General features: G+C 39.2%; 1 protein-coding gene across 1 annotated transcript; it reads left to right on the forward strand.

The window, feature by feature from the left end:
* The first annotated feature begins 2,003 nt into the window (after positions 1–2,003).
* On the forward strand, positions 2,004–11,723 carry dlst (dihydrolipoamide S-succinyltransferase). The gene is made up of 15 exons (XM_026152263.2): positions 2,004–2,214; positions 2,968–3,001; positions 3,084–3,126; positions 3,370–3,431; positions 3,712–3,786; positions 3,870–3,925; positions 4,230–4,338; positions 4,432–4,602; positions 4,762–4,847; positions 4,967–5,064; positions 7,088–7,218; positions 7,620–7,693; positions 7,782–7,865; positions 8,123–8,290; positions 11,017–11,723. Exons 1-15 carry the CDS (start codon positions 2,152–2,154, stop codon positions 11,149–11,151), a joined length of 1,389 nt encoding a protein of 462 aa, XP_026008048.1. The 5' UTR covers positions 2,004–2,151; the 3' UTR covers positions 11,152–11,723.
* Positions 11,724–12,464: the final 741 nt, after the last annotated feature.

Raw genomic sequence — 12,464 nt, forward strand, 5'->3', positions numbered from 1 at the left:
TTCCACTTGGAAACACTCTTTCTCACTGCAGAATGGATGAACTTCAGATTGTTTGGAAATGACCTCATAACCTTTGCATTTGGTTAGTCACACCTAGATGCTAACTGAATGCATGCCGTAAGGATGTACTTAGCTTTTCACATGCTACTTTTGCATTTTAGCTGAATTTTTTGTCAAATAAATAATAACACAGTCTAAAAAGAAATGCTTTGTTGTTCATCTGAGGCTGTGTTTACCTAATTTTGAGACCTGATAAGGGCCAGATGTTTTTTGATTATGCACTGATATGTAAAACTGTCTCATTTCAGAAGAAATCTCTAGAGAGGAAGTGTTGTGAGGAGCACTAGAAGACGAAGGCTAGAAGATTAAAAAGTACTTCAATGGTTTTGTCCATTGCAGTAATTGAGTTTACTTACCTTCACTGAAATAAATCTAAGGGTTTTGACAATTAGTTTGCTGCAAAGACTCTGTATTGATATTATATTGAATGTGTTGAATTTGAGGCTTTAGTAGAATCTCGCCACGTTTTTGGCTACAGGAGGTGAAGTTTAGGGTCTTTTTGAATCGACTGAGCCTGATGGGCTTCTGCTACAGCTGCTGATCATCTCAGAAAAGGTACAGAGAGTATCTAGCCAACATAAAGGAAACACGGGTCTATCCATGTTGCTTTCCACCTACCTTCAGATATGCCAGTGAAGCATCGCAAATTACAAGCATTTTCAAGCTTGACGATACTTACCTTTTCACCTAGCATCCTCACATATATCATCATCTGTAAGAATAAGATAAGTTCTATGTGAAGAAAATTTAATGCAACTTAATAATTATATTCTAATTTAATCAATTATGTTGATTCTAATTTAATCAATTATGTTTATTAAATTAGGTCATTTTGATTCCTTTTTTTTCTTTAAATAACATGGATGCTTCAGTTATATCTGTTTGCATGTCAAACAATGCAGTGAAAAATGCAAATACTTTCATAAATCCTTTGAAATAATGTTCAGATAGAGATAAAAAAAAGTTGACAGTGCAAAGCTCTGACACTGGGGACCTAAATTCAACCCCAGAGTTTGCCGTAATCTGATAACTACATAACTGTATATTTTTAATATACGGTTAACATATAATTTTAATGTGTCATTTGGAGAAGGCAGTTATGCTATACTGCTGTTTAATGGTAAACATGACAGTTAAAAATAAAATATTGATCTTATGATAACATTGTGTACATAGTTATACACTCACTTTAAGTACATATACTCACATTTTAGGTGTCAAATTAATAAATAATCATAGTCAATAATTTGACTGATGGGCTTTAAATTCTCGTTTGTTTCCATTTTTATACATACTGCATCAATATTCTTATTGTAACTTATTTTGGCCATGATATCAGACTATTGAAAACCTGGTATCACATAAACTCTTATGCAGTTACTACTGCAAGTCACACTACAGTCACTGTGAGTTTAATCACTGACTAGCCACCCATCTAATGCCAAAAAAAAGAAACTCCACTGAAAGCTTTTTTCAAACAGAATGGGCCTAAAACGACGGTGAATCTGTTACAAGTAAACTAAAACTGTGGCAAATAGATGTCAAACATGATGCAGGCCTTTATAAATGAACATAAGCCTCAACCTCTTAATTTTTTATTTTTACTAAATAAATTACCACATTTGTCTTTAAATCTAAACGTCGTTAAAATCTTGAGGATAAAGAAGAAAACAGGAGAAGAACAGTGAAAAAGTTTAATATTTTAGGTTAACTACAGATTTAAATATTTAACCAAAAAAATAATGATCTCATTACGTTTTTTTAAAGCTCACCAAGATAAGCTTTGTCAGGTGAAACCCTAAATTATCTGTACCTTACCTTAATTTATTCAGTTCTATATTACTATTTCCGCGTTTACGTTGATACTTGTTGGCTGCCTGCGGGTGTATTCATGGGTGTACTGTGCGTACACAGTTGGGGGAGTAAAGGCTCGGGGGGGCAGTATGGACTCCCCTACTCCCCCTCCAGTAGGAGCAGTTGGTTTATCCCATAGTACTTCCTCAGTTGTTGCGCGTGCCTAGCTTAGCTGGTCTGTGTGACCGGAGTTTCCCTTCCACTGACGGGCTGCTGTCACACACACACACACGTACCATGTTTTCCCATTCCCGGTGTCTCACCAGGAATTTTGGCCGATCCCTCTCTGCCATCCGCCAGGTAGGCCGCAACCTCATAAAATGTTGTCTTTGCCATTCACAAGGGAATTGTATCCTGCGGCAATCTCTTCCGTTCATCTCTACCAGAGCTAACGTTAGCATTAGCCGGCTAGTTGCTATAGGCCAAGGAGAGGCCGTAACATTGTAAGCCAAGGACAGTATGACACTTCCGCTCACAAGTACTTGCTGCAGCTTAAAGTTGGAAACCGTACCTTCTGGATGTGTTTGATTTTGCCTTTTGACATACGTGTAGGAGGCTTGTGGTTTAGGCAGAGAGTAGTTGATCTATGTTCATGCAAAATCATTAAAAATGATTTCCACAGAATATGCTAGCTGTAAGCTAATTGTATGGATAACATAGCTAGCTGTCATTTTTCCGAGGTCATGTCAGAAAAGTAAGAGTCTGGTAGTGTAGCTTTCTGTGGCTATGTTAAAAAACTTTCAGTTAATCAAGACAGGTCCAGTTAATATAGACTGTCAGGTTGTTAGTGGGATTAGTAGTAAATAATTAAGCGTTAATGCAGCCAAGAATCCCCATGCTGAACACTCGGTCCAGCTGTCGTTCACTTCATTTTATTGATCATGTCAAAGGTCATCTTACGTCAGTGTGTGGAAGTGACTTTTGACCGCCAGCTTTCTCCAAAACAATTTATTTAAAATTAAAACTGTGGGTACTGTTTAACTTGATGGTGGATATTTGTGCATTTCCAAAGGTTGCAGATGTTTTGTAATGATTGACTTTGTCTTTTTACAGGGGAATAATGTGTTAGCTCGTCGGGCTGCAGCAGGTATGTATACTTACTGGTCAAACATGTTCATCCCTTCTCTAGAGAAGTTCTTTACATGGTTATCTTGTCATTCCTCGAACAGCTCTGTCAGCTAGCAACTCTGTCATCATCAACAGCAACAATGTGTAAGTGCATACACTCTCTAGAGACTGTCTGAGCTACAGTCAGAATATGAGGACACTTTTACAAGAAATATGTGATAATGAGCTGAGTGTTATTCTATTCTTAGCTGGTAAAGTTTAATATAAATTCCATTTATCAGTGTCTCTTTACTTTTTTTTTTTTTAATTATTCAATAAACACTGCATGCTTCATGCATATGTTTCTTGTCTGATTGTTTTTTTTTTCTTCCTCCCTTTTATGTTTAGAAAACATAATCCCCGATCCAGTGTCTTCCAAATTCAGTACTTCAGAACATCTGTAGCCTACAGTAAGTATTAACTTGATTTTGTGAGGGCTGTTTAGCATTTAACATATTAGAACAGTGGACAGGGGAGCTGTGGACAGAAAACGGGGGAAGACGCGCAGTAAATGTCTTCAAGGGAAGTCGAAACTTGGGCTTATAGGTTATCTGGTCAACCCAGTGATCTAAACTGGCGCCTCAGCATTAACATATTTTAATGTTTCATTTTTACTCTTGTCTAACTGTCACTAAAGCACTTTCACAATACATTGAAATGAATGTCCTTTTACTCGTCTTTGCCCTTCAGGAGATGAAGTTGTCACAGTTAAGACCCCTGCATTTGCGGAATCTGTCACAGAGGGGGATGTGAGGTGGGAGAAAGGTAATGCTTTTAATTCCTAAACATAAACTCATTGTTTCTACTATAGACATTGGCAAGATTGTTACAATGTTTTCTCCTTACAGCTGTTGGAGACACTGTCTCTGAGGATGAGGTGGTGTGTGAAATTGAGACCGATAAGGTAAAACTAAATAAATGTTAAACTAATTCAATATGTTTTTTTACTGCTGGTGGTTGTTGGACTTTGAGGGCTAGGATATATTTCCTAACTTTACAATCTGTTTTGTATTTACCTATTCAATACAAAAATGTAAGATTGCAATCAAAAGGTGGTTTTTAAATACATTAATTCTTAATTTCACATGTTTTAATTTGGCACGGTTCACCTCGCAAAGGTAGACTGTGTGATATTGGGTTAATATCCTGGAACTTTGTGTATTTCTTTATATATTTTAAGCATTTTTACTGCTTTTCCATGTTATTAGACATCAGTGCAGGTTCCCTCTCCTGCCTCTGGAGTGATCGAGGAGCTTTTGGTCCCAGATGGAGGGAAGGTTGAAGGAGGAACTCCACTTTTTAAGCTTCGAAAAGGAGGTCTGTGGATTTTTGTAAAAAAAATTTTTTTTTATTGATTAAACACACTCTAAAGACTGGGTTGTCATAACTGTTCATATCTCCATCTTTTAGCTGGTGCTCCTAAAGCTGCAGAAACTCCAAAAGCGGAAGCTCCAGCTGCTGCAGCCCCTCCACCGCCTTCTGCTGCCCCTCCACCCCCTCCCCCTTCATCCGTGGGCCCAATTCCCACAGCCATGCCCCCTGTGCCACCTGTGCCAGCACATGCTCTGGACAGCAAACCAGGTTAGTTGCCATCAGACAGACGGTCTGTGTCATGTGAGAACTGTTTTGCTTGACAGCTGCGTTCTTGACCTCCAGCTTACTTGATTAAACGTTGTTTGGTGCTCTTTCAGCAGTTGTAGACTGTATACTGATGTCCTTTTGCCTCATCAATTCTCACAGTTTCAGCCATCAAGCCCACCCCTGCTCCAACTGCACCAGTGGCACAAGCAGAGGGAGGGGCCAAAGCAGCCAGGACAGAGAGCAGGGTAAAGTGCAAAACATGACATTTAGGTGTATTTGAAAATTTCAGAGTTGTTTGATTTGAAGTAGTGTAGAGATGAAAAATATGCAACATAATTCTGTGTGTATTTGTGGTTTTTTTTAGGTTAAGATGAACCGCATGAGACTGAGAATTGCCCAGAGACTGAAGGAAGCCCAAAACACCTGTGCTATGTTGACTACGTTTAATGAGGTCGACATGAGGTAGGAAATTCGAAATTAACTGACCTACATTATTAAACGCTCTGTGCTATTTTAGATAATCAATGTGAAGTGTTCCTTGTTACATGAACACACACAAATGGAAATTTCTAAAGAAAAAAACGACAGACTTTGCAAAGTTTATGAGCCAAACTCTGCAACTGTGCAAACGTGTATTTGTTTGTGGTATTTTGTGTATGTAGTATACATACTGTATCACCGTTAAAAGCCAAAGCAACACTTTCACAAATGGTTATAGATTGGAATCTGTCCAGCAGGAAAAGCTTTTTGAAACCCAATATCCTCTTAAACACTGGAATGTAAATATTTGGTCGTAATTCCATCTAAAACAAAGATAAGAATTGTTAAAACAGGTTTTATTAATTTACAAGGAAATGTTATTGTCTGCACTTGCCCCCTGTGCTGAAGAGGACACTTTGAGGATTTCTTTTCCCCGCAAATGTGTGGTGTCAGCTTTCAGCTATTCAGGGTTTTCTATGTATCCTAATTAGATTGACATCGACGGTCTGGAGGAAGACTTCCCAGGCTAGGGCTCATCTGGAGCCGAAGGAGCTAGTCAGAACAGGAGGCTGGAGCATCTGCAGGGGCCCACAGAGACCTGCGCTCTGAGTGGAAGAGCTGCCTCAACCGATATGGGCTTTTATGACAGCCCAATAAGATTTACAGGCTCTAGAAAGTGAAGATTTTTATCGCTTCTTCTCTCCTTTCTCGGAGAGTCTGTGTCTTGGGAGGGGCTAATTACGTTAGCGGCGAAACCCTAGAGCTTCAACAGGGTTAGATACAGGAAAACAAACAATTAAGAGATACAAGAGGAAAAATGACCAATAGTGAAACAATTAGCAGGCCCAAAGCTTTTTTCTTTTTTTTTTCACTACTATCAGAGCCAACATTCTTTTATAGCCATCAAAAAGCCATGTGTTAAACTTCAGAAGATACAGTATTTAAAACTCTTAAATAAATACAATAGTGGTGCACTTTGTAGTAGAAACTTGCACAACGGACAATTAAACGCTGCTCTTGTTTGTCAGCATGAGAAATAGGTTGTCATACTTTATTAAATTGTAGCTCAAAGCTTGCTAACCATTGGTTCAAAGATGCTGCCTGGCACAGCTCTCTCTGTGTCTCAGGAATTTAGACACAGTCAAGTTAGACCAAGACAACCAGAGTAGTTCTGCAGTATTTTGATCTACTAACTGAACTCTGTCAGCGTTAACTGAGCTATAACCACTTAACCAGAAGAATCCTCAAACGTGGTCTGCACAGACACGTAGACGCTATCCTTCAAAATTCATAACTCTGCTGGTGCTAGAATGGCCAACATGAGCCACACTAAACAAGCTAGCTATTTAAATTATATTGTATAAAACCATGTCGTTTAAATGGCCTTTAAAATCTTATGCTAAATTTGTACAGACAATGTTTATTCATGTTCCTTTTAAATGTGCTCAAGTTTGGAGTTTGTTTTTACTGTTAGACTAGTCAGGTAGTGTTTTTCTTCTTTTTTTATCACTTTGTAAATTAGTCAGCAGGAATAATTTCGTGCCTTACTAGCATGAGTCATGGATTGTCTGCTGCTAAATACTAGTGAAATCCTCAGAAAACCATTAACTTAAAAAAAATAAAACTACTAAAAAAACTAAAACTACTACTAATCAAGTCAATCGGGGATTGTAATACCATAGAAATGATGGCATTTCTAAGTAGAAAATATATATATATATATATATATATATATATATATATATATATATATATATATGGCCATTACATTATATTTTTGGTTATGCACCACCTTTTTGTTTTTAAAGAAATCAAGTTTTTTTATAAATATTTTACATCTTTTCATTCATATTTAATGTGAATATATATATATTCAAATACTGAGATCTTGTTAGACTGCACCAGTTAGAATTCCCTCCTTTTTTGGATTCCATCAAATCCAGTGTCTGTAGGCTTGAACTCTGCTTAATCCCCAAGTTGATGATTTTTTTGTTTTTTTCCACAGCAACATCACAGAGATGAGGAAGACTTACAAAGATGCTTTCCTGAAAAAGCATAACATGAAGTTGGGCTTCATGTCTGCATTTGTGAAGGCTGCTGCCTACGCTCTTTCTGACCAACCTGCTGTTAATGCCGGTATAGATCAACCTCAAAAGAATGAGAACCCTTACTTGGTGGTATCAGTTTCGCACCACTGCTTTGCATGTTTGGTATCAAGTCATAGCAAGTATGTGCGGTGAAGAAAAAGATTTAAGTTTCAGTATCTTTCATTGCCCAACCACAAAACCGACTCTAACTTATTTACTGCTCCTAGACCACCCTGACCTATTTAGATAGACCTCAGTGAAACATGGGTGGTCTATATTTCTGCCCTATCTATAATTGTCTGTGGGTTTTTCTTGCCATGAGTTTTTACTTGCATGTAAGTGAAAATGGTACATAAGAAAGGGAACTTTTGGTTGCATGTAGTAGTGGAGATTCATAATTTAAATCTGCATGTAGATTTTCAGTAAGTCTTTCTTGTTTTGTGTTTCCAGTAATTGATGACACAACCAAAGAGATTGTGTACAGGGACTATGTTGATATCAGTGTGGCTGTGGCTACACCAAAGGTAAGACAAGTGAATTTTATGGTCGAGCTCATTGTGAGTGCTTGATGGCTCGTTTCTGAAATCTGACTCACGTGACTTTTTCTTTCAGGGTTTGGTGGTTCCTGTAATACGAAATGTCGAGGGAATGAACTTTGCTGATATCGAGAATGCCATCAATTTGTTGGGAGAAAAGGTAAGATTGTGAAACATTAAAAATTTTGTTATAGTTTGTTCCTTTTTTCTGTTTCTTTTCTAAAGTTTTATTGTTTTACATTGTTTTATTTACTGTTATATTGTTTTTATATTCCCATTTTCTGTGTTGTAAAGCACTTTGTGATTTTTATCTGTGAAAAGCGCTATATAAATAAATTTTACTTACTTACTTAAATCCTTGTTGGTAAAGAGTTTCTATCCATGCGTTTCCTCATTATATAAATTATGCGTTCTTAGGCCCGTAAGAATGAGCTGGCTGTCGAGGACATGGATGGAGGAACTTTCACCATCAGCAATGGTGGCGTGTTTGGGTCTCTGTTCGGCACCCCTATAATCAACCCACCGCAGTCTGCTATATTAGGCATGCATGGCATCTTTGACAGACCCGTTGCAGTCGGTGGAAAGGTTTGTGCTCTCATTATTAAAAAGAATCATGCATGACAGAATCACTATTTAATGAAAATGTGCTGATAAATCTCTTTGAAAGGGTACAGCTTGGTTTATTTATGAATCAGGTTTAACCTTTGTGCACATATCTCACTAACATGCATTGGTCTGGGGAGAAACTTCACATTTAACTTAATATGTACAAACAATATTTTTTTTTATATACCGGTACATAAAAATCACTGTAGTGCATACACATTGTGTCAGTAGTTATCTGCTGAATAATATGGTGCTCCACGGTCTGAGTATAGAGTGGCCTGGGGGGGGGGTTTAATTACCCTTTGTACAGACTTCCTGTTCTCAGTCGTGCCCCCTGCTTACCAAACACCCAGCCAGCAGGAGAGCCACTGAGGAATAGTAGAGGGCCAGCAGCAGCTTCTGGTCCAGGTTATTCTTCCTCAGGACAAGGAGGAAGTGCAGCTGCTGCTGGTCCGCCTTTACCAGGGCATTTGTGTTGTGGGTCCAGGTGAGATCGACTGAGATGGTGATGCTCAGAAACCTGAAACCTTAAGTTGGAAAAAGGATCCCACCTGTTCTACATTTATAACATTTATAAATGTTTTTGGTGTTTTACTGCCAAAACTCAAATATAGTTTTGAAACATACAAATATGAGAATGTAAATACATTAGAAAAGTGGGAAATAGGAATGATTCACATTATGAAGGCTGTCCATTGTTTTGTTTTTTTTTGTTTTTTTTCACATGTACAGTAGAGTGACACTGATCGGGCATAACATTATGACCACCTGCCTAATTTTGTGTTGGCACCCCTTTTGCTGCCAGAACAGCCCTCATCCTTTGAGGCATGGACTCCACTATACCCTTCTCCAAAGTGTCTGGCACCTAGATATCAGCAACTTTAAGTCCTGTAAGTTGTCAGATGGGGCCTCCATGGGTCTGACTTGTTTGTCCAGGATGTCTCACACATGCACGATTGACTTGAGATCTGGGGAATCCATTTTTGCTCCGTGGCAGGGTGCGTTATCCTGCTGAAACAGGCCGCAGCCATCAGGGATGACTGTTTCAATGAAAGGCTGAACATGGTCTGGAGCAATGTTTAGATAGGTGGAATGTGTCAAAGTAACATCCACATGTATGACAGGACCCAAGGTTTCCAGCAGAAAATTGCCCAAACCATCACACTGCCTCTGCCAGTTCCCATAGTGCATGCTGTTGTCAGGTGTTTTCACAGGATAAGCAACCAGGCCACCTTTTTCCATTGCTCTGTGGTCCAGTTCTGAGGGTCACATGCCCACTGTTGGCGCTCTTATGTTGTTAACAGAGGTCAGCATGGGCACCCTGATGGTCTCCAGCTATGCAGCCCCATATTCAACAAACTGTGATTGCAACAAGCTCAACGTCAAAAAGAGTAAAGGTCGCTCTCGAGTAGGACTGCACGATTAATCGTTAGAAAATCGCGATCTCGATTCATACTTATGTGCGATCTCATTTCAAAAAGACGACGATTGTACCGCTTTTTGATCCGGGATGTAATCTGCATGAAAACAAGCGCTCACTCTTCCTGCTCAACAAATGACAAGGGCGGAGCCTTATACCACGTGATGCAGAAGCTGTGCTGTGTGATGCTAAAATTAGCAGGGAAAACCAACGGAGAGCACGTCAGGGATATGTTCAGTCTCAACTGTTACGAAGTTGATGTGCAGTTAATAAGTGCAATAAATATTTATATTGGAGAAAAAAATCGTGAGAGAATCGTGATCTCAATTCTAAGCCAAAAAATCGTGATTCTCATTTTATGCAAAATCGTGCAGCCCTACTCTCGAGGATGCCGCTGTTCACATTTTGGACCCGAGAAGACGCATTCGGTAAAAGACGCCATCTACGTCCACTGTAAATGGCTGTCACTGAAAAGAGGTGGTGGGTAACAACACCAACTGCCAGCCATCTAAAGTGTGCTCTTGAGATCCCTTCCCACGGTCCTCAAACCCCATTCACATCTTGCGTTAGGTGACCTCAATAGGCCACATGATGGGGTGGGGCAAGGTCTGATAGTGGTTTCACCTGAAACCTTGGGTGGTATAACCCACACCTTTTTTTAACACTTTGGCTCACATGATTTATAGTGGGTCAACAACCACCTCCTAAGAGACGACCCCCACTAGGGTTTAGTACCTGGGCCTCTCTGGCTTTTGGTTTTTCATTTTAAAAAGAAGTTTGCTGAACTTCTTTAAGCGCTTACCATGACCTGGATGACTGAGAACCTACACAGACAGCTCGTCTGCCCAAACAGGCCAGCCTTCGTTTCTCATGTGCATCAGTGAGACTTGGCAGCCCATGACCCTGATCGCTGATTCACCACTATTCCCTCCTTGTATCACTTTTGATTGATAGTGACCACTGCAGACCGGGGATACCCCACCAGAGCTGCAGTTTTGGAGATTCTGTGTTGTCAAGGCATCACAATTTTCCTGCTTCTAACACATCAACTTTGAGGACACAATGTTTACTTGCTCACTAATATATCACACCTTAACAGGTGCCATGCTGAAGAGATAATCAGTGTTATTCACGTCACCTGTGATTGGTCATAATGCTGTACCTGATCAGTGTATATCATTATGACTCCTCTCTCTGTTTTATTAAACGAATTTTTATGTACAATATTATCAAGTAAGTTAAGTCTTCACTTTCTTCATCATTATCGTTTGGTTGTGTCTTGTAGGTGGAAATCCGTCCAATGATGTATGTTGCCCTGACGTACGATCATCGGCTGATTGATGGAAGAGAGGCTGTCACTTTCCTGCGCAAGATCAAGTCCGTGGTGGAGGACCCCAGGGTGCTGCTCCTTGACATGTAAACCTCTGAACTCCAGGCCCAAACAAACAAACCACCCACACAAATAGTGGCTGTACTCATCTGACGAACATTACTACATGTAATTTTGTAATGTGTTGTTGTATTGGTTAACTACAGGGGGAAAAAAAGAAGACAACACTTGGGTTGTGCAATGGACATTTGCAAAACTAGCAGTGATAAAGGGTTTTGTGCTGCTGTGGAGAATTGTTGGGGTCTGGGGTTTCTGGTGCTGGTCTATAGATCAAAAAAAGAAAGAAAATTGTCATACTGATGTGCGCCATATGTCGTTTTCTACATAGGACTGAAAGATTTTCAACTTATTGTGAGACGAATGGCAGACACAGTTAAAACTCCATAGATTAATTTTATTGTTTTAGCAGAGAGAAAAACAAAGAGCACATATTGGGCTAGAAACCAAGAAAAGCTGTTCTAAAATCTCCAAAGTGATGAAGTCCTCAGAGAATTTACGCCACCTGCTCAGAATAAAAGAAAAGGTCTCGTTTTGCTGTGTAAGAAAAACTATTTAAGAAAAAAAAACATTTTAAACAATAAAAGCTGAATTACTCGACTGTAGTCCTTGTCTGGGTTTGTTTTATTCCTTCCAGATTAACCACAAGGAATAGATGGCTTAGAAAGTAGCTGATTGACGTGTTTCAAATGAGGGGTGGATATGTTGCTTTGTAACATGAATGACAAAAATATGGGATGTAATCCAGCCCAGTGGATGGTTGCAGAGAGAAAAATGTTTGAAATGTCCACTGCAATTTACACCAGAAAACATGGCTGCAAGTGCTTCAGAACCGATTGCTTTGCATAGGTTTTGGTCAGAAATGCCAGATGTCTGACTCATTGTTAGCTTGAAGGCGGCCTTACTTACAAATTACCCGTGACCTGCCTTAGTACGCACAAAGGTCTGTAGGCCAAAGCGCCATGCTGACACACTGCTTTGAGTTATGACAGTAGTGTTCCTTTGTAATGGCACATTGTGTATTTTTTATTTTATTAACCTTTATTTAACCAGGAAGATCCCATTGAGATTAAAAACCTCTTTTTCAAGGGAGACCTGGCCAAGATAGGCAGCAGCAGATGTCTCACAGTTACAGAAATTATTCAAACACAGGCAGCAACATCACACATAAGTGAAAGAATATAAATAAAATTCAAAAACAAAAAAAGTCAGTTAAAATGACAATCAATAAAAAGCTTGTTAGAAAAAACTAAAATCCATTTAAGATAGTAAAAAAAAAAAAATACCCCAAAAATTCAAAGCAGACATTCAACAAGGAGACATGCTGCTGCCATCTTGGACTGTGG

Source organism: Astatotilapia calliptera, chromosome 19 (assembly GCF_964374335.1).
Source record: "Astatotilapia calliptera chromosome 19, fAstCal68.1, whole genome shotgun sequence".
Classification (NCBI taxonomy): Eukaryota; Metazoa; Chordata; class Actinopteri; order Cichliformes; family Cichlidae; genus Astatotilapia; species Astatotilapia calliptera.

Excerpts from the sequence above, each read along its gene's own strand:
- dlst (XM_026152263.2), top strand. The coding sequence starts at position 2,152 with ATGTTTTCCCATTCCCGGTGTCTCACCAGGAATTTTGGCCGATCCCTC. Across the intron at positions 2,215-2,967 it reads CCCTCTCTGCCATCCGCCAG|GGGAATAATGTGTTAGCTCG; the intron begins GTAGGCCGCAAC and ends GTCTTTTTACAG. Across the intron at positions 7,694-7,781 it reads TGGCTGTGGCTACACCAAAG|GGTTTGGTGGTTCCTGTAAT; the intron begins GTAAGACAAGTG and ends TTTTTCTTTCAG.